This window comes from Phyllobates terribilis, unplaced genomic scaffold (genome assembly GCF_046119375.1).
Source record: "Phyllobates terribilis strain yellow unplaced genomic scaffold, ASM4611937v1 Scaffold_12__6_contigs__length_324123572, whole genome shotgun sequence".
NCBI lineage: Eukaryota > Metazoa > Chordata > Amphibia > Anura > Dendrobatidae > Phyllobates > Phyllobates terribilis.
In genome coordinates, this window is record NW_027362772.1 from 316,634,861 (window position 1) to 316,657,856 (window position 22,996).

At 54.6% G+C, this 22,996-nt stretch overlaps 1 protein-coding gene across 7 annotated transcripts in view; it reads right to left on the minus strand.

Moving 5' to 3' along the window:
* ARHGAP32 (Rho GTPase activating protein 32) overlaps window positions 1-22,996 on the minus strand; it is a 394,160-nt gene that overhangs the window by 193,336 nt on the left and 177,828 nt on the right. For all 7 annotated transcript variants that reach the window (XM_073657439.1, XM_073657437.1, XM_073657436.1 and 4 more), the window contains one exon: window positions 22,460-22,568. In XM_073657439.1, the coding sequence (XP_073513540.1) occupies window positions 22,460-22,564 (105 nt within the window). In that variant the 5' untranslated portion in view covers window positions 22,565-22,568. The remainder of the gene's footprint in view (window positions 1-22,459; window positions 22,569-22,996) is intronic.

Genomic DNA, 22,996 nt, shown 5'->3' on the forward strand with positions numbered 1-22,996 from the left:
CAATGAAATAAAAAGAATGTGAATATCTGAACACAACAAATATAAGTAGTGTTTCTCCAGATTCACCACACATTATCTCACAATTATTCCCCCATTCATGACCAGTGACTTTAGAACTAGAGACCCCTAACTGTTGTGACCCGCTGCCCTTCTGGCTGCTGCGGCCCGCTGCCCTTCTGGCTGCTGCGACCTGCTGCCCTTCTGGCTGCTGAGGCCTGCTGCCCTTCTGGCTGCTGCGACCCGCTGCCCTTCTGGCTGCTGCGACCCGCTGCCTGCTGTGACCCGCTGCCCTTCTGGCAGCTGCGGCCCGCTGCCCTTCTGGCAGCTGCGACCCGCTGCCCTTCTGGCAGCTGCGACCCGCTGCCCTTCTGGCAGCTGCGACCCGCTGCCCTTCTGGCAGCTGCGACCCGCTGCCCTTCTGGCTGCTGCGACCCGCTGCCCTTCTGGCTGCTGCGACCCGCTGCCCTTCTGGCTGCTGCGGCCCGCTGCCCTTCTGGCTGCTGCGGCCCGCTGCCCTTCTGGCTGCTGCGACCCGCTGCCCTTCTGGCTGCTGCGACCCGCTGCCCTTCTGGCTGCTGCGACCCGCTGCCCTTCTGGCTGCTGCGACCCGCTGCCCTTCTGGCTGCTGTGACCTTCTGCCTGCTGCGACCCGCTGCCCTTCTGGCAGCTGCGGCCCGCTGCCCTTCTGGCTGCTGCGACCCGCTGCCCTTCTGGCTGCTGCGACCCGCTGCCCTTCTGGCTGCTGCGACCCGCTGCCCTTCTGGCTGCTGCGACCCGCTGCCCTTCTGGCTGCTGCGACCCGCTGCCCTTCTGGCTGCTGCGGCCCGCTGCCCTTCTGGCTGCTGCGGCCCGCTGCCCTTCTGGCTGCTGCGACCCGCTGCCCTTCTGGCTGCTGCGACCCGCTGCCCTTCTGGCTGCTGCGACCCGCTGCCCTTCTGGCTGCTGCGACCCGCTGCCCTTCTGGCTGCTGTGACCTTCTGCCTGCTGTGACCCGCTGCCCTTCTGGCAGCTGCGGCCCGCTGCCCTTCTGGCTGCTGCGACCCGCTGCCCTTCTGGCAGCTGCGACCCGCTGCCCTTCTGGCAGCTGCGACCCGCTGCCCTTCTGGCTGCTGCGACCCGCTGCCCTTCTGGCTGCTGCGACCCGCTGCCCTTCTGGCTGCTGCGACCCGCTGCCCTTCTGGCTGCTGCGACCCGCTGCCCTTCTGGCTGCTGCGACCCGCTGCCCTTCTGGCTGCTGAGGCCTGCTGCCCTTCTGGCTGCTGCGACCCGCTGCCCTTCTGGCTGCTGCGACCCGCTGCCTGCTGTGACCCGCTGCCCTTCTGGCAGCTGCGGCCCGCTGCCCTTCTGGCAGCTGCGACCCGCTGCCCTTCTGGCAGCTGCGACCCGCTGCCCTTCTGGCAGCTGCGACCCGCTGCCCTTCTGGCAGCTGCGACCCGCTGCCCTTCTGGCTGCTGCGACCCGCTGCCCTTCTGGCTGCTGCGACCCGCTGCCCTTCTGGCTGCTGCGACCCGCTGCCCTTCTGGCTGCTGCGACCCGCTGCCCTTCTGGCTGCTGCGGCCCGCTGCCCTTCTGGCTGCTGCGGCCCGCTGCCCTTCTGGCTGCTGCGACCCGCTGCCCTTCTGGCTGCTGCGACCCGCTGCCCTTCTGGCTGCTGCGACCCGCTGCCCTTCTGGCTGCTGCGACCCGCTGCCCTTCTGGCTGCTGTGACCTTCTGCCTGCTGTGACCCGCTGCCCTTCTGGCAGCTGCGGCCCGCTGCCCTTCTGGCTGCTGCGACCCGCTGCCCTTCTGGCTGCTGCGACCCGCTGCCCTTCTGGCTGCTGCGACCCGCTGCCCTTCTGGCTGCTGCGACCCGCTGCCCTTCTGGCTGCTGCGACCCGCTGCCCTTCTGGCTGCTGCGACCCGCTGCCCTTCTGGCTGCTGCGACCCGCTGCCCTTCTGGCTGCTGCGACCTGCTGCACATGTGATGCACAAGCAGACAGCAGTTTCTGGCAGCGTTCCAGAGGAATTTTAGCCCAAACCTTATGGGCAATGGCTTCCAGGTCACTAATATTATTAGGTTCAGTCAAGACTGGATAGCTGGAGATGAGACTTGTCAGAAGCCTCTGTGACTACAGTCACCAGTACAGTGAGAGAAGCTTTAATGAGTGTATTGCAAGGCAGGGGGATGGGTCTTGGTATTCAGCATGGCGGCTCTGATTGTGGAGTCATAGCACCAGAAAACCTCAGGAAACACATCATTTTTGAGGCTCGGATAGAAATCTGAAGAACTGAACTGGAATGTGAATGGGTGTGCATGCAGCATGTAAGAGCATGTTCACACATGGCCATTAAACAGAAAAAAACAAAGACAGAAACACATTATACAAATACCCTACAATAAATAAATAAAGCGCAATAGTGCATGAAAATAATAAAGGGTACTTAGTTAACATAATTTTGATTAAAATAATGCGAAAGCCATCCGACCTCGTCACGGCGACCCTTATGGGACAGTCCTAACTCTAATATTTAAAACCTTACCATTTGTCAAGTGACATCATACATGTAGATAAGGGCTGAGAGGCTGAACCCAAATAGTGGAGACAGATCTGAGAAGCAAGAGGAGTAAACTTTCCAGCTCAGGAAAAGGGCGGCCACACCCTTATATGCACGTCGTGCACACTAGACTTTATTATTTTCATGCACTATTGCAGTTTATTTATTTATTGTAGGGTATTTGTATAATGTGTTTCTGTCTTTGTTTTTTTCTGATAGAAATCTGTAACTGTTGAATTGTCAAAGAACAAGCAAGCCAAGAAGCAAGGATACAGAGTTATGTCTGCGACCTCTTATTACAGTCCAGTGCCGCAGCTGATATCAGCGACCTCTTATTACAGTCCAGTACAGCGGCTGATATCAGCGACCTCTTATTACAGTCCAGTACAGCGGCTGATATCAGCGACCTCTTATTACAGTCCAGTACAGCGGCGGATATCAGCGACCTGTTATTACAGTGCAATGCAGCGGCCGATATCAGCGACCTCTTATTACAGTCCAGTGCAGCGGCTGATATCAGCGACCTCTTATTACAGTCCAGTACAGCGGCTGATATCAGCGACCTCTTATTACAGTCCAGTACAGCGGCGGATATCAGCGACCTGTTATTACAGTGCAATGCAGCGGCCGATATCAGCGACCTCTTATTACAGTCCAGTGCAGCAGCCGATATCAGCGACCTCTTATTACAGTCCAGTGCAGCGGCCGATATCAGCGACCTCTTATTACAGTCCAGTGCAGCGGCCGATATCAGCGACCTCTTATTACAGTCCAGTGCAGCGGCCGTTATCAGCGACCTCTTATTACAGTCCAGTGCAGCGGCCGTTATCAGCGACCTCTTATTACAGTCCAGTGCAGCGGCGGATATCAGCGACCTCTTATTACAGTCCAGTGCCGCGGCTGATATCAGCGACCTCTTATTACAGTCCAGTGCAGCGGCCGATATCAGCGACCTCTTATTACAGTCCAGTGCAGCGGCCGATATCAGCAACCTCTTATTACAGTCCAGTGCAGCGGCCGATATCAGCGACCTCTTATTACAGTCCAGTGCAGCGGCCGATATCAGCGACCTCTTATTACAGTCCAGTGCAGCGGCCGATATCAGCGACCTCTTATTACAGTCCAGTGCAGCGGCCGTTATCAGCGACCTCTTATTACAGTCCAGTGCAGCGGCCGTTATCAGCGACCTCTTATTACAGTCCAGTGCAGCGGCGGATATCAGCGACCTCTTATTACAGTCCAGTGCCGCGGCTGATATCAGCGACCTCTTATTACAGTCCAGTGCAGCGGCCGATATCAGCGACCTCTTATTACAGTCCAGTGCAGCGGCCGATATCAGCAACCTCTTATTACAGTCCAGTGCAGCGGCCGATATCAGCGACCTCTTATTACAGTCCAGTGCAGCAGCCGATATCAGCGACCTCTTATTACAGTCCAGTGCAGCGGCCGATATCAGCGACCTCTTATTACAGTCCAGTGCAGCAGCCGATATCAGCGACCTCTTATTACAGTCCAGTGCAGCGGCCGATATCAGCGGCCTCTTATTACAGTCCAGTGCAGCGGCCGATATCAGCGGCCTCTTATTACAGTCCAGTGCAGCGGCCGATATCAGCGACCTCTTATTACAGTCCAGTGCAGCGGCCGATATCCGCGACCTCTTATTACAGTCCAGTGCAGCGGCCGATATCAGCGACCTCTTATTACAGTCCAGTGCAGCGGCCGATATCAGCGACCTCTTATTACAGTCCAGTGCAGCGGCCGATATCAGCGACCTCTTATTACAGTCCAGTGCAGCGGCCGATATCAGCGACCTCTTATTACAGTCCAGTGCAGCGGCCGATATCAGCGACCTCTTATTACAGTCCAGAGCAGCGGCCGATATCAGCGACCTCTTCTTACAGTCCAGTGCAGCGGCCGATATCAGCGTCCTCTTATTACAGTCCAGTGCAGCGGCCGATATCAGCGACCTCTTATTACAGTCCAGTGCAGCGGCCGATATCAGCGACCTCTTATTACAGTCCAGTGCAGCGGCCGATATCAGCGTCCTCTTATTACAGTCCAGTGCAGCGGCCGATATCAGCGTCCTCTTATTACAGTCCAGTGCAGCGGCCGATATCAGCGACCTCTTATTACAGTCCAGTGCAGCGGCCGATATCAGCGACCTCTTATTACAGTCCAGTGCAGCGGCCGATATCAGCGACCTCTTATTACAGTCCAGTGCAGCGGCCGATATCAGCGGCCTCTTATTACAGTCCAGTGCCGCAGCCGATATCAGCGGCCTCTTATTACAGTCCAGTACAGCGGCCGATATCAGCGACCTCTTATTACAGTCCAGTGCAGCGGCCGATATCAGCGTCCTCTTATTACAGTCCAGTGCCGCGGCCGATATCAGCGGCCTCTTATTACAGTCCAGTGCAGCGGCCGATATCAGCGTCCTCTTATTACAGTCCAGTGCCGCGGCCAATATCAGCGTCCTCTTATTACAGTCCAGTGCAGCGGCCGATATCAGAGTCCTCTTATTACAGTCCAGTGCCGCGGCCGATATCAGCGTCCTCTTATTACAGTCCAGTGCCGCGGCCGATATCAGCGTCCTCTTATTACAGTCCAGTGCCGCGGCCAATATCAGCGCCCTCTTATTACAGTCCAGTGCCGCGGCTGATATCAGCGACCTCTTATTACAGTCCAGTGCAGCGGCTGATATCAGCGACCTCTTATTACAGTCCAGTGCAGCGGCCGATATCAGCGACCTCTTATTACAGTCCAGTGCCGCGGCCGATATCAGCGTTCTCTTATTACAGTCCAGTGCCGCGGCCGATATCAGCGGCCTCTTATTACAGTCCAGTGCAGCGGCCGATATCAGCGTCCTCTTATTACAGTCCAGTGCCGCGGCCAATATCAGCGTCCTCTTATTACAGTCCAGTGCAGCGGCCGATATCAGAGTCCTCTTATTACAGTCCAGTGCCGCGGCCGATATCAGCGTCCTCTTATTACAGTCCAGTGCCGCGGCCGATATCAGCGTCCTCTTATTACAGTCCAGTGCCGCGGCCGATATCAGCGTCCTCTTATTACAGTCCAGTGCCGCGGCCAATATCAGCGCCCTCTTATTACAGTCCAGTGCCGCGGCCGATATCAGCGCCCTCTTATTACAGTCCAGTGCAGCGGCTGATATCAGCGACCTCTTATTACAGTCCAGTGCAGCGGCTGATATCAGCGACCTCTTATTACAGTCCAGTGCAGCGGCTGATATCAGCGACCTCTTATTACAGTCCAGAGCCGCGGCCGATATCAGCGACCTCTTATTACAGTCCAGTGCAGCGGCGGATATCAGCGGCCTCTTATTACAGTCCAGTGCAGCGGCGGATATCAGCGGCCTCTTATTACAGTCCAGTGCAGCGGCCGATATCAACGACCTCTTATTACAGTCCAGTGCAGCGGTGGATATCAACGATCTCTTATTACAGTCCAGTGCAGCGGTGGATATCAACGACCTCTTATTACAGTCCAGTGCAGCGGCGGATATCAGAGACCTCTTATTACAGTCCAGTGCAGCGGCCGATACCAGCGACCTCTTATTACAGTCCAGTGCAGCGGCCGATATCAGCGTCCTCTTATTACAGTCCAGTGCAGCGGCCGATATCAGCGGCCTCTTATTACAGTCCAGTGCAGCGGCCGATATCAGCGACCTCTTATTACAGTCCAGTGCCGCGGCTGATATCAGCGGCCTCTTATTACAGTCCAGTGCAGCGGCCGATATCAGCGGCCTCTTATTACAGTCCAGTGCAGCATCTGATATCAGCGGCCTCTTATTACAGTCCAGTGCAGCGGCTGATATCAGCGACCTCTTATTACAGTCCAGAGCAGCGGCTGATATCAGCGACCTCTTATTACAGTCCAGTGCCGCGGCTGATATCAGCGACCTCTTATTACAGTCCAGTGCGGCGGCTGATATCAGCGACCTCTTATTACAGTCCAGTGCGGCGGCTGATATCAGCAACCTATTATTACAGTCCAGTGCAGCGGCCGATATCAGCGACCTCTTATTACAGTCCAGTGCAGCGGCCGATATCAGCGACCTCTTATTACAGTCCAGTGCAGCGGCCGATATCAGCGGCCTCTTATTACAGTCCAGTGCAGCGGCCGATATCAGCGACCTCTTATTACAGTCCAGTGCAGCGTCCGTTATCAGCGACCTCTTATTACAGTCCAGTGCAGCGTCCGTTATCAGCGACCTCTTCTTACAGTTCAGTGCAGCGACCGATATCAGCGACCTCTTATTACAGTCCAGTGCAGCGGCGGATATCAGCGGCCTCTTATTACAGTCCAGTGCAGCGGCCGATATCAACGACCTCTTATTACAGTCCAGTGCAGCGGTGGATATCAACGATCTCTTATTACAGTCCAGTGCAGCGGTGGATATCAACGATCTCTTATTACAGTCCAGTGCAGCGGTGGATATCAACGACCTCTTATTACAGTCCAGTGCAGCGGCGGATATCAGAGACCTCTTATTACAGTCCAGTGCAGCGGCCGATACCAGCGACCTCTTATTACAGTCCAGTGCAGCGGCCGATATCAGCGTCCTCTTATTACAGTCCAGTGCAGCGGCCGATATCAGCGGCCTCTTATTACAGTCCAGTGCAGCGGCCGATATCAGCGACCTCTTATTACAGTCCAGTGCCGCGGCTGATATCAGCGGCCTCTTATTACAGTCCAGTGCAGCGGCCGATATCAGCGGCCTCTTATTACAGTCCAGTGCAGCATCTGATATCAGCGGCCTCTTATTACAGTCCAGTGCAGCGGCTGATATCAGCGACCTCTTATTACAGTCCAGAGCAGCGGATGATATCAGCGACCTCTTATTACAGTCCAGTGCCGCGGCTGATATCAGCGACCTCTTATTACAGTCCAGTGCGGTGGCTGATATCAGCGACCTCTTATTACAGTCCAGTGCGGCGGCTGATATCAGCAACCTATTATTACAGTCCAGTGCAGCGGCCGATATCAGCGACCTCTTATTACAGTCCAGTGCAGCGGCCGATATCAGCGACCTCTTATTACAGTCCAGTGCAGCGGCCGATATCAGCGGCCTCTTATTACAGTCCAGTGCAGCGGCCGATATCAGCGACCTCTTATTACAGTCCAGTGCAGCGTCCGTTATCAGCGACCTCTTATTACAGTCCAGTGCAGCGTCCGTTATCAGCGACCTCTTATTACAGTCCAGTGCAGCGTCCGTTATCAGCGACCTCTTATTACAGTTCAGTGCAGCGACCGATATCAGCGACCTCTTATTACAGTCCAGTGCAGCATCCGTTATCAGCGACCTCTTATTACAGTTCAGTGCAGCGGCTGATATCAGCGACCTCTTATTACAGTCCAGTGCAGCGTCCGTTATCAGCGACCTCTTATTACAGTTCAGTGCAGCGGCTGATATCAGCGGCCTCTTATTACAGTCCAGTGCAGCGGCCGATATCAGCGACCTCTTATTACAGTCCAGTGCCGCGGCTGATATCAGCGGCCTCTTATTACAGTCCAGTGCAGCGGCCGATATCAGCGGCCTCTTATTACAGTCCAGTGCAGCATCTGATATCAGCGGCCTCTTATTACAGTCCAGAGCAGCATCTGATATCAGCGGCCTCTTATTACAGTCCAATGCAGCGGCTGATATCAGCGACCTCTTATTACAGTCCAGAGCAGCGGCTGATATCAGCGACCTCTTATTACAGTCCAGTGCGGCGGCTGATATCAGCGACCTCTTATTACAGTCCAGTGCGGCGGCTGATATCAGCAACCTATTATTACAGTCCAGTGCAGCGGCCGATATCAGCGACCTCTTATTACAGTCCAGTGCAGCGGCCGATATCAGCGACCTCTTATTACAGTCCAGTGCAGCGGCCGATATCAGCGGCCTCTTATTACAGTCCAGTGCAGCGGCCGATATCAGCGACCTCTTATTACAGTCCAGTGCAGCGTCCGTTATCAGCGACCTCTTATTACAGTCCAGTGCAGCGTCCGTTATCAGCGACCTCTTATTACAGTCCAGTGCAGCGTCCGTTATCAGCGACCTCTTATTACAGTCCAGTGCAGCGTCCGTTATCAGCGACCTCTTATTACAGTTCAGTGTAGCGACCGATATCAGCGACCTCTTATTACAGTCCAGTGCAGCATCCGTTATCAGCGACCTCTTATTACAGTCCAGTGCAGCGTCCGTTATCAGCGACCTCTTATTACAGTTCAGTGCAGCGGCTGATATCAGCGACCTCTTATTAGTCCAGTGCAGCGTCCGTTATCAGCGACCTCTTATTACAGTTCAGTGCAGCGGCTGATATCAGCGACCTCTTATTACAGTCCAGTGCCGCGGCCGATATCAGCGACCTCTTATTACAGTCCAGTGCAGCGTCCGTTATCAGCGACCTCTTATTACAGTCCAGTGCAGCGTCCGTTATCAGCGACCTCTTATTACAGTTCAGTGCAGCGACCGATATCAGCGACCTCTTATTACAGTCCAGTGCAGCATCCGTTATCAGCGACCTCTTATTACAGTCTAGTGCAGCGTCCTTTATCAGCGACCTCTTATTACAGTTCAGTGCAGCGGCTGATATCAGCGACCTCTTATTACAGTCCAGTGCAGCGTCCGTTATCAGCGACCTCTTATTACAGTTCAGTGCAGCGGCTGATATCAGCGGCCTCTTATTACAGTCCAGTGCAGCGGCCGATATCAGCGACCTCTTATTACAGTCCAGTGCCGCGGCTGATATCAGCGGCCTCTTATTACAGTCCAGTGCAGCGGCCGATATCAGCGGCCTCTTATTACAGTCCAGTGCAGCATCTGATATCAGCGGCCTCTTATTACAGTCCAGAGCAGCATCTGATATCAGCGGCCTCTTATTACAGTCCAATGCAGCGGCTGATATCAGCGACCTCTTATTACAGTCCAGAGCAGCGGCTGATATCAGCGACCTCTTATTACAGTCCAGTGCGGCGGCTGATATCAGCGACCTCTTATTACAGTCCAGTGCGGCGGCTGATATCAGCAACCTATTATTACAGTCCAGTGCAGCGGCCGATATCAGCGACCTCTTATTACAGTCCAGTGCAGCGGCCGATATCAGCGACCTCTTATTACAGTCCAGTGCACCGGCCGATATCAGCGGCCTCTTATTACAGTCCAGTGCAGCGGCCGATATCAGCGACCTCTTATTACAGTCCAGTGCAGCGTCCGTTATCAGCGACCTCTTATTACAGTCCAGTGCAGCGTCCGTTATCAGCGACCTCTTATTACAGTCCAGTGCAGCGTCCGTTATCAGCGACCTCTTATTACAGTCCAGTGCAGCGTCCGTTATCAGCGACCTCTTATTACAGTTCAGTGTAGCGACCGATATCAGCGACCTCTTATTACAGTCCAGTGCAGCATCCGTTATCAGCGACCTCTTATTACAGTCCAGTGCAGCGTCCGTTATCAGCGACCTCTTATTACAGTTCAGTGCAGCGGCTGATATCAGCGACCTCTTATTACAGTCCAGTGCCGCGGCCGATATCAGCGACCTCTTATTAACGTAATGATCATCAGTAATGCTGCACTTGTGGCTGGTGACAATAGGGGACATGTGGCCTTCCGGATATTACTTGCGGTGGCAGATCCCTCATATAATTTACGTGAACAGATCTCTGCACCATTACAAAGATGATCTGTAGCATTGGGTATACCGTCACCATACATTCACATACAGTAACGCGATGCGGTAGACACGGCCCGGGACGATGGCCTCACCATCATGACCTTCCCAGCGTCACCATAAACAGCTTCTGATGCCAATAAAAGCATATGCAAACGCCTGGTGTGTGAACTGTGGCGTTATCACTCGCCAACACAAGCATCGCCCGTCCCACCTACCAATAAACCACACAGGGCGAGGAAGCGTTAATTATATGATCACAACAAATAAGGGACGGGGAGTGCGGAGATGATAGACACAACCACGCTAGAACCACAACACCCAGCCGGAACTACTACTCATGCATCATCATAAAACATCACACACAGAACACTACAACCCCCAACATCATAAAACAACCCCAATTCCAAAGCAGATGTGCAGCTGTGAAAATGTAGAGAAAACCGGAACGTGAGGATCTGGAAATCGCTTACACAGAACAGTTCGGACGTTCGATAAATGGCCTCATTTACAAAGTGATGGAGGCGACATCTCAAGAGAAGTGACAGGATAACAAACGGTGGAAAAGTAGGTGGTGCTGAGGAAAAACAGCCGGAGGGTCAAGTCACAAGACTGTATGTGAGAGAGGCAGAGTCTCTCCGAGGCAAAGATGGTCAGAGGTCACCGATCTGTGAACTGCGCCTAGGAACAACTTCAGAAGAATGAATATCCTCATCTACAGCATATAATATCCCCCTAAAGATTCAGAGATTCTGGAGAAATCCATGTGCACAAGGGATGAGGACGACGGTCAGTATTGGAGGCTCGTGATCTAATGGTCCTCAGGCCGCACTGCACTAAATCCAGACATGAATCACTGCATGGGCTCAGGAATAATCCAGAAATCATCGCCCCTGAACAATCCACAAATGTAAGAGAAAGCTCCATCATGTAAAGAAGAAGCCATATATCTGCACATTCCAGAAACGCTGCAGTCTTCTCTGGGCCACAAATCATTTATAATGGACAGATGCAAAAAGGAAAACTGTTCTGCGGTCAGAGGAATCAGAATGTGAGATTCTTTATGAAAACCACGATCGCCGTGTCCTGCGGCCTCAGGAGAAGAGGGACCATCCAGCTTGCTATGGAGGAGAGAGGGGGAGCATCCAGCTGGTTATCAAGGAGCGAGAGGGAGCATCCAGCTGGTTATGGAGCAGAGAGAGGGAGCATCCAGCTGGTTATGGAGCAGAGGGAGGGAGCATCCAGCTGGTTATCGAGGAGCGAGAGGGAGCATCCAGCTTGTAATGGGGCAGAGGGAGGGAGCATCCAGCTGGTTATGGAGCAGAGGGAGGGAGCATCCAGCTGGTTATGGAGCAGAGAGAGGGAGCATCCAGCTGGTTATGGAGCAGAGAGAGGGAGCATCCAGCTGGTTATGGAGCAGAGAGAGGGAGCATCCAGCTGGTTATGGAGCAAAGAGAGGGAGCATCCAGCTGGTTATGGAGCAGAGAGAGGGAGCATCCAGCTGGTTATGGAGCAGAGAGAGGGAGCATCCAGCTGGTTATGGAGCAGAGAGAGGGAGCATCCAGCTGGTTATGGAGCAGAGAGAGGGAGCATCCAGCTGGTTATGGAGCAGAGAGAGGGAGCATCCAGCTGGTTATGGAGCAGAGAGAGGGAGCATCCAGCTGGTTATGGAGCAGAGAGAGGGAGCATCCAGCTGGTTATGGAGCAGAGAGAGGGAGCATCCAGCTGGTTATGGAGCAGAGAGAGGGAGCATCCAGCTGGTTATGGAGCAGAGAGAGGGAGCATCCAGCTGGTTATGGAGCAGAGAGAGGGAGCATCCAGCTGGTTATGGAGCAGAGGGAGGGAGCATCCAGCTTGTTATGGAGCAGAGGGAGGGAGCATCCAGCTTGTTATGGAGCAGAGGGAGGGAGCATCCAGCTTGTTATGGAGCAGAGGGAGGGAGCATCCAGCTGGTTATGGAGCAGAGGGAGGGAGCATCCAGCTGGTTATGGGGCAGAGAGAGGGAGCATCCAGCTTGTTATGGAGCAGAGGGAGGGAGCATCCAGCTTGTTATGGAGCAGAGGGAGGGAGCATCCAGCTGGTTATGGAGCAGAGGGAGGGAGCATCCAGCTTGTTATGGAGCAGAGAGAGGGAGCATCCAGCTGGTTATGGAGCAGAGAGGGAGCATCCAGCTGGTTATGGAGCAGATGGAGGGAGCATCCAGCTGATTATGGAGCAGAGAGAGGGAGCATCCAGCTTGTTATGGAGCAGAGGGAGGGACCATCCAGCTTGTTATGGAGGAGAGAGAGGGACCATCCAGCTTGTTATGGAGCAGAGAGAGGGACCATCCAGCTTGTTATGGAGCAGAGGGAGGGAGCATCCAACTTGTTATGGAGCAGAGGGAGGGACCATCCAGCTCGTTATGGAGGAGAGAGAGGGACCATCCAGCTTGTTATGGAGCAGAGGGAGGGAGCATCCAACTTGTTATGGAGCAGAGAGAGGGAGCATCCAACTTGTTATGGAGCAGAGAGAGGGACCATCCAACTTGTTATGGAGCAGAGAGAGGGACCATCCAGCTTGTTATGGAGCAGAGAGAGGGACCATCCAGCTTGTTATGGAGCAGAGAGAGGGACCATCCAGCTTGTTATGGAGCAGAGAGAGGGACCATCCAGCTTGTTATGGAGCAGAGAGAGGGACCATCCAGCTTGTTATGGAGCAGAGAGAGGGACCATCCAGCTTGTTATGGAGCAGAGAGAGGGACCATCCAGCTTGTTATGGAGCAGAGGGAGGGACCATCCAGCTTGTTATGGAGCAGAGGGAGGGACCATCCAGCTTGTTATCAGCTAACAGTTCACATCTGATGTATGGGGCCTTTAGTGCCTATGGCAGGGGGAGTGCACACTTGAAAAGTGGCATCAATGCTGAGCGTTCTATAGAGGTGATAGAACAACATCGGCTTCATCCAGATAATGTCTATTACAGGAAAGACCTCGCATGTCAGCAAAACCCCTGGGTCCATACCATACTGGGTGCAGGATGTTAAACCCCATACTGCACCCATCACAGCAGCACAGCTCTGCAGAAGAGGGAAGTCAGAAGGATGAACCGGCTGACCGCCAATATGAAGCAAGGTGGGTTATGAAACGAGCAACCAGGCAAAGACCCTAAACTGTAGAGCAGCGAGAATCCAACATCAGAGAAGAAAGGGACAATGCTCCTCTCTCAAAACTCCAGCAAATGTCCCCTCACTTCCCCAACGTTTACAGACTGTGGTCAGAAGAAAAGACGATCCTTCACAATGGAGGACACAACCCGGGTACAACAGGGCCCATGGGGGGTGAAAAATGGCCCGGGAACAAATATTTTGTGATGACGCCACCATTCGGTAATATCTGTTCTCTGTGACAAAATATGGCGATAAGAGATTTCCAGATCATCACATTCTGCTTCTCTCTACACAGCGCCACAACTTTTGGGATTGTGATACTAGGATACTATACACTGAACACTACAAACCTCAACTTCATCAGAATACAAATATATTACACCCCACAGCTAAGCCTGCAGGGTCCGGAGATGTGGATCGGAGCAGATATAAAGGGCAGCGACAGCGGATACCGAGGCTGCGCATGCAAATAATGGATGACGGAGAACAAAGTGTAACAGTGTACACAGGACATGAGAGGGCGGATGATGGGGGTCGCTGTCCACTGCTGCCGGTGCCAACGTGAAAACACAACAAACCTCCCAGAGATCCAATACCCAGACGGTAGAAGCACAGACGCTGCCGCCAGAAAACACCACAAATGGATCAGCTCGGCGCCTGCTGGATGACACACTGGTCGCCCATCGTTTATATGGAGCCTAACGCACATCTCCCAACACACGAGATCCCTACTGCCCGGTCCGTCTCTCCGTGCGAAAAGTGTCATCTAATGATGCATCAAGATTTGGACAAAGTGCAAACTCTTTAGTGAATCTGCCCCAAAGTCTCCACAGGCCCCGTTGGCAATTATTCTTCACCATTTTGTACATTTATGGGAGACTGGTTATTTTCCTTTCCTTCATAAACTTGCATCTCATGATGAAAATGGGACAGCGAGCGCCGGCACCAGACTCCGTCCTTCCGGCCCCCAGGTAGGGCTGAAGCTGCAGGGGGGTGTATAACTACTGCTCTGGATAATCCTCCCCTAAAGGAGTCAGGACCCGCAGGTGGTGGAGACGGACCGCGCGGGGCCCAGGAGTCAGGACCCGCAGGTGGTGGAGACGGACCGCGCGGGGCCCAGGAGTCAGGACCCGCAGGTGGTGGAGACGGACCGCGCGGGGCCCAGGAGTCAGGACCCGCAGGTGGTGGAGACGGACCGCGCGGGGCCCAGGAGTCAGGACCCGCAGGTGATGGAGACGGACCGCGCGGGGCCCAGGAGTCAGGACCCGCAGGTGGTGGAGACGGACCGCGCGGGGCCCAGGAGTCAGGACCCGCAGGTGGTGGAGACGGACCGCGCGGGGCCCAGGAGTCAGGACCCGCAGGTGGTGGAGACGGACCGCGCGGGGCCCAGGAGTCAGGACCCGCAGGTGGTGGAGACGGACCGCGCGGGGCCCAGGAGTCAGGACCCGCAGGTGGTGGAGACGGACCGCGCGGGGCCCAGGAGTCAGGACCCGCAGGTGGTGGAGACGGACCGCGCGGGGCCCAGGAGTCAGGACCCGCAGGTGGTGGAGACGGACCGCGCGGGGCCCAGGAGTCAGGACCCGCAGGTGGTGGAGACGGACCGCGCGGGGCCCAGGAGTCAGGACCCGCAGGTGGTGGAGACGGACCGCGCGGGGCCCAGGAGTCAGGACCCGCAGGTGGTGGAGACGGACCGCGCGGGGCCCAGGAGTCAGGACCCGCAGGTGGTGGAGACGGACCGCGCGGGGCCCAGGAGTCAGGACCCGCAGGTGGTGGAGACGGACCGCGCGGGGCCCAGGAGTCAGGACCCGCAGGTGGTGGAGACGGACCGCGCGGGGCCCAGGAGTCAGGACCCGCAGGTGGTGGAGACGGACCGCGCGGGGCCCAGGAGTCAGGACCCGCAGGTGGTGGAGACGGACCGCGCGGGGCCCAGGAGTCAGGACCCGCAGGTGGTGGAGACGGACCGCGCGGGGCCCAGGAGTCAGGACCCGCAGGTGGTGGAGACGGACCGCGCGGGGCCCAGGAGTCAGGACCCGCAGGTGGTGGAGACGGACCGCGCGGGGCCCAGGAGTCAGGACCCGCAGGTGGTGGAGACGGACCGCGCGGGGCCCAGGAGTCAGGACCCGCAGGTGGTGGAGACGGACCGCGCGGGGCCCAGGAGTCAGGACCCGCAGGTGGTGGAGACGGACCGCGCGGGGCCCAGGAGTCAGGACCCGCAGGTGGTGGAGACGGACCGCGCGGGGCCCAGGAGTCAGGACCCGCAGGTGGTGGAGACGGACCGCGCGGGGCCCAGAGCGGAGCTCAGCCTAACACACGACCGCACAGGATTATTACAGCAGACGGCAGGAGACATGGCTCAGGAGCAGACGCACGTCCCAGATTTCATAGTAAAACATGTGACAGCCGACGCCATAAGTCACAAAGGAGACGACAGAAGAAAGAAGACAGCGGGAGCCCAGGTGCTACACCATAATCTGCAGAGCGTTAGAGACCGTGCCAGGGCAGCAGGGTGCCCACCCCAGGGTGACCTCCGGGTTGTCTCTTCACGTCCTACATGACGAGATCCAGACTGAAGGGTCCACTCTCAGCGTCTCCGGACAGGCCATAGATGTAGGGCTGTCTCACCTCCGAGGCAAACATCAACCACCACAGTGCAAGGAGGGCAGGGTGAACCGGCTGGTAATGCGGCTACAACTGGTTAAAGGGGGATGTCTGCTTTCTGAATAAAAAATGCCCCACCCCGTCCAAATCCAGAGCCGATGATCCGGTGTAGTACGCGGGTGGGTGGTCTCCATGGTCATGTGCCGTACTCATGGTATCCCTGAGCGTGGAGTCACAAAACTGCAAAGGCCTCTGATTGGCTGGTGTCTACAAAAACCGGATCACCCGCGCTGGATCGGTAGAGATTGAAGCGGCAAGCACCATATTTATTTTTTCCCCCAGAAAACAGATAATCCCTTTAAATCTTGCATAAAGGTGAATTTGCTAATATTGGTGGCATTTACCTCCTGCAGTCACAGCTAAAGTGAATGTGCAAAGGCTTCCACCGGATCCCACCGGCAACGCACAGACGAGTCGTTACAGGTCATTCTGGGGATCTTGTAGATGACCGCAGCAACGAGAAGGCGAATATAAGATGTGCTTCCACAATGCACTGCAACGGCCTGTGAACGCAGCTCTAGATGTGAGCGGAGAGAAGAAACGATGCGTTGTGTGCACAGGCCGACACTTCTATACAAAGGAGATATCCAAGAGCAAGAGAGGAATGCGCCATCGTGAAGAGGTAATCCCAAGAAACGCACAGCGAGGACAGTGAGGACAGCGAAGACCGCGAGGACAGTGAGGACAGTGAGGACAGCGAGGACAGTGAGGACAGCGAAGACCGCGAGGATAGTGAGGACAGCGAGGACAGTGAAGACCGCGAGGACAGTGAAGACCGCGAGGACAGTGAGGACAGCGAAGACCGCGAGGACAGTGAGGACAGCGAGGACAGTGAGGACAGCGAAGACCGCGAGGATAGTGAGGACAGCGAGGACAGTGAGGACAGCGAGGACAGTGAGGACAGCGAAGACCGCGAGGATAGTGAGGACAGCGAGGACAGTGAAGACCGCGAGGACAGTGAGGACAGCGAAGACCGCGAGGACAGTGAAGACAGCGAAGACCGCGAGGATAGTGAGGACAGCGAGGACAGTGAGGACAGCGAAGACCGCGAGGATAGTGAGGACAGCGAGGACAGTGAAGACCGCGAGGACAGCGAAGACCGCGAGGATAGAGAGGACAGCGAGGACCGCAAGGATAGTGAGGACAGCGAGGACACTGAAGACCGCGAGGATAGTGAGGACAGTGAGGACAGCAAAGACCGCGAGGACAGCGAGGACCGCGAGGACCATGAAGACCGCGAGGACCGTGAGGATAGCTACCCGGAGCCGGACGACAGATAGCAACGCCCAACATCCACGAAGGGGACATGAACGAAGCCCCAGGTCAGGAGCAAAGTGACACAGGCAGCAACACTGGATTCACAAGAGCTACACTGTACCACAGGCGGCTCGGCTACATGGAGAGGGGTACAATGTATCACAGATTGCTCGGCTACACGGAGAGGGAGTACAATGTAGCACAGGCGGCTCGGCTACACAGAGAGGAGTGCAATGTATCACAGGCAGTTCGGCTACACAGAGAGGGGTTACAATGTATCACAGACGGCTCGGATATACGCAGAGGGGATGCAATGTATCACAGGCGGCTCGGCTACATGGAGATGAGTGCAATGTATCACAGGCGACTTGGCTACATGAAGAGGGGTACAATGTATCACAGGCGGCTCAGCTATACGGAGAGGGGGTGCAATGTATCAGGCGGCTAGGCTACATGAAGAGGGGTACAATGTATCACAGGCGGATGGGCTATACGGAGAGGGGGTGCAATGTATCACAGGTGGCTAAGCTATACGGAGAAGTGGTACAATGTATCACACGTGGCTCGGCTATACGGAGAGATGGTACAATGTATCACAGGAGGCTCGGCTATACGGAGAAATGGTACAATGTATCACAGGTGGCTAAGCTATACGGAGAGGTGGTACAATGTATCACACGTGGCTCGGCTATACAGAGAGGTGGTACAATGTATCACAGGCGGCTCGGCTATACGGAGAGATGGTACAATGTATCAGGCAGCTCGGCTATACAGAGAGGTGGTACAATGTATCACAGGCGGCTCGGCTATACGGAGAGATGGTACAATGTATCAGGCAGCTCGGCTATACAGAGAGGTCGTACAATGTATCACAGGCTGGCTCGGATACACAGAGGGAGTACAATGTATCACAGGTGGCTGGGCTATACAGAGAGGGAGTGCAATGTATCTGTCACGCAAGGCGTAGGAAAGACTAAGTGCAACACGAAGGGAAGGGGGAAAGGGGTTGGGGAGACCTCCTAGGCTGATCTTATATCCCCCTGTCTCCCCTAACGTCCCTATATTGGCTCTTCACCAATTGCCACACAGGAACCTCGCCCTATCTTTTCCAGGCGCTTGGCCCAGGCCAGCGAAGGGAGGGGATGAGCACTAGTCGATACCCACTGACAACTAAAGACAACAAGGGGGAACAAACAAGGGAAGATAGCTTAGCTTTAGTCGAATTCAGAGAGATGAACACACGTCTTCTTAGCTCCAGAGAGGAAGAAGAAATGCACTTGCTCCAAGCCTTCACAAGCGGTTATGTGAATATCGCCGGCACCTCCGTCTAGCAAACAGTGGGTATTTATACACCCAGGCCAGGGTGTTAATTAGTCAGAGGAAGGTAGCTGCTGGGTCCTAGAGAGACAGCTTCTAAGAATGTTTCTGTAATGCCAAACGTACAGATCTCCTGCAACCAACTGCAGGGCGACTGTCTGTCACTTCTGACACACCCGTGACAGTATCACTGGCAGCTCGGCTACACAGAGAGGTGGTACAATACATCACAGGCGGCTCGATACATGGAGAGGGAGTACAATATATCACAGCCGGATGGGCTATACGGAGAGGCGGTGCAATGTATCACAGGAGGCTGGGCTATACAGAAAGGGAGTACAACGTATCACAGACAGCTCGGATACACAGAGAGGGAGTACAATGTATCACAGGCGGCTGGGCAATACAGAAAGGGAGTACAATGTGTCACAGGCAGCTCGGCTACAAGGAAAGGGGGTGCAATGCATCACAGGCAGCTCGACTACACGGAAAGGGGGTGCAATGTATCACAGGCAGCTCGGCTACATGGAAAGGGGTACAATGTATCTCAGGCGGCTCGACTACATAGGGAGGTGTTACAATGTATCAGAGGCAGCTCGGCTACAAGGAGAGGGGGGTACAATGTATCACAGGTGGCTCGGATACACAGAGAGGGAGTACAATGTATCACAGGCAGCTCGGCTACACGGAAAGGGGTACAATGTATCTCAGGCGGCTCGACTACATAGGGAGGTGTTACAATGTATCACAGATTGCTCGGCTACACGGAGAGGGGGGTACAATGTATCTCAGGCGGCTCGGATACACAGAGAGGGAGTACAATGTATCACAGGCAGCTCGGCTACACGGAGAGGGGGTACAATGTATCACAGGCAGCTCGGCTACATAGGGAGGTGTTACAATGTATCATAGGCAGCTCGGCTACATAGGGAGGTGTTACAATGTATCAGAGGCAGCTCGGCTACATAGGGAGGTGTTACAATGTATCACAGGCAGCTCGGCTACACGGAGAGGGAGTACAATGTATCACAGGCAGCTCGGCTACATAGGGAGGTGTTACAATGTATCACAGGCAGCTCGGCTACATAGGGAGGTGTTACAATGTATCAGAGGCAGCTCGGCTACATAGGGAGGTGTTACAATGTATCACAGGCAGCTCGGCTACACGGAGAGGGGGTACAATGTATCACAGGCAGCTCGGCTACATAGGGAGGTGTTACAATGTATCATAGGCAGCTCGGCTACATAGGGAGGTGTTACAATGTATCAGAGGCAGCTCGGCTACACGGAGAGGGGGGTACAATGTATCTCAGGCGGCTCGGATACACAGAGAGGGAGAACAATGTATCACAGGCAGCTCGGCTACACGGAGAGGGGGTACAATGTATCACAGGCAGCTCGGCTACATAGGGAGGTGTTACAATGTATCATAGGCAGCTCGGCTACATAGGGAGGTGTTACAATGTATCAGAGGCAGCTCGGCTACACGGAGAGGGAGTACAATGTATCACAGGCAGCTCGGCTACATAGGGAGGTGTTACAATGTATCACAGGCAGCTCGGCTACATAGGGAGGTGTTACAATGTATCATAGGCAGCTCGGCTACATAGGGAGGTGTTACAATGTATCAGAGGCAGCTCGGCTACATAGGGAGGTGTTACAATGTATCAGAGGCAGCTCGGCTACACGGAGAGGGGGTACAATGTATCACAGGCAGCTCGGCTACATAGGGAGGTGTTACAATGTATCAGAGGCAGCTCGGCTACATAGGGAGGTGTTACAATGTATCAGAGGCAGCTCGGCTACATAGGGAGGTGTTACAATGTATCACAGGCAGCACGGCTACACGGAGAGGGGGTACAATGTATCACAGGCAGATCGGCTACACGGAGAGGGGGTACAATGTATCACAGGCAGCTCGGCTACATAGGGAGGTGTTACAATGTATCACAGGCAGCTCGGCTACACGGAGAGGGGGTACAATGTATCACAGGCAGATCGGCTACACGGAGAGGGGGTACAATGTATCACAGGCAGCTCGGCTACATAGGGAGGTGTTACAATGTATCACAGGCAGCTCGGCTACATAGGGAGGTGTTACAATGTATCACAGGCAGCTCGGCTACATAGGGAGGTGTTACAATGTATCACAGGCAGCTCGGCTACATAGGGAGGTGTTACAATGTATCAGAGGCAGCTCGGCAACATAGGGAGGTGTTACAATGTATCACAGGCAGCACGGCTACACGGAGAGGGGGTACAATGTATCACAGGCAGATCGGCTACACGGAGAGGGGGTACAATGTATCACAGGCAGCTCGGCTACATAGGGAGGTGTTACAATGTATCACAGGCAGCAAGGCTACACGGAGAGGGGGTACAATGTATCACAGGCAGCTCGGCTACATAGGGAGGTGTTACAATGTATCACAGGCAGCTCGGCTACATAGGGAGGTGTTACAATGTATCACAGGCAGCTCGGCTACACGGAAAGGGGGTGCAATGTATCACAGGCAGCTCGGTTACATAGGGATGTGTTACAATGTATCACAGGCAGCTCGGCTACACGGAGAGGGGGTACAATGTATCACAGGCAGCTCGGCTACATAGGGAGGTGTTACAATGTATCAGAGGCAGCTCGGCTACATAGGGAGGAGTTACAATGTATCAGAGGCAGCTCGGCTACATAGGGAGGTGTTACAATGTATCAGAGGCAGCTCGGCTACATAGGGAGGTGTTACAATGTATCAGAGGCAGCTCGGCTACATAGGGAGGTGTTACAATGTATCACAGGCAGCAAGGCTACACGGAGAGGGGGTACAATGTATCACAGGCAGCTCGGCTACATAGGGAGGTGTTACAATGTATCAGAGGCAGCTCGGCTACATAGGGAGGTGTTACAATGTATCACAGGCAGCTCGGCTACATAGGGAGGTGTTACAATGTATCACAGGCAGCTCGGCTACATAGGGAGGTGTTACAATGTATCACAGGCAGCTCGGCTACACGGAAAGGGGGTGCAATGTATCACAGGCAGCTCGGTTACATAGGGATGTGTTACAATGTATCACAGGCAGCTCGGCTACACGGAGAGGGGGTACAATGTATCACAGGCAGCTCGGCTACATAGGGAGGTGTTACAATGTATCACAGGCAGCTCGGCTACATAGGGAGGTGTTACAATGTATCACAGGCAGCTCGGCTACACGGAAAGGGGGTGCAATGTATCACAGGCAGCTCGGTTACATAGGGATGTGTTACAATGTATCACAGGCAGCTCGGCTACACGGAGAGGGGGTACAATGTATCACAGGCAGCTCGGCTACATAGGGAGGTGTTACAATGTATCACAGGCAGCTCGGCTACATAGGGAGGTGTTACAATGTATCACAGGCAGCTCGGCTACATAGGGAGGTGTTACAATGTATCACAGGCAGCTCGGCTACATAGGGAGGTGTTACAATGTATCACAGGCAGCTCGGCTACATAGGGAGGTGTTACAATGTATCACAGGCAGCTCGGCTACACGGAAAGGGGGTGCAATGTATCACAGGCAGCTCGGTTACATAGGGATGTGTTACAATGTATCACAGGCAGCTCGGCTACACGGAGAGGGGGTACAATGTATCACAGGCAGCTCGGCTATCACAGGCAGTGGATTTCTCTCGTCCTGGTAGTTCGCATGGAGAAACATTTAATTTCCGTGCAGCACAGAAGTCATCTGAACAATGTCCCCGGAGCGATGGCTGTGCCGCCTCTCCCCGCCAGCATCTTGCTCCGATTTAATTTGGGAAACCAGATGGCAAACTCCGGGGACATAATAATGTGCGGCATGCGTCTGGAATTACCCTAGACATGAAATGATGGACTCACCATAGCGCTGAGGGTCTCCTCCCAGTCCGGCCTCTCCCGGGGGTGAATACTGCGGGGCAGCTCCGGTACAAAGTCATCCTCCTCTAAATGCAGCGAGGACTTCATTATTCTACAGGAGAGAAGAGACGACTAATCAATACTGCTATAAGGTGCACGATGGTAAAACAGACGCCACAGGGACCATGATATCCATCATGGACCACCAGGTCTGATGAGGCCGGCTGACGTCACATCTCTACGCCACTGCTGGGCCACAGGTAACATATTCCACACATCCCATATTTTACTCACAGGAGGATCAGAAAAAAAACATTTCTGCAATGTTGGGGACACGGCTTCTATACGGACATGACGTACCGGGGGGCTACAACCCCCAAGTCTCCCCCGCTACGTCCTCTACGGCTCGGCTGCGGATTTCAGAACTTCCCTCTCTCCAATACATCAATGAACGACAAGAGAAGAAGTTTACTGCCGAGAGGATAACTGCTGCCCAATAATACAAAAAGCAGACGAAAGGAGAGAAAAAAGTGCTGCCGG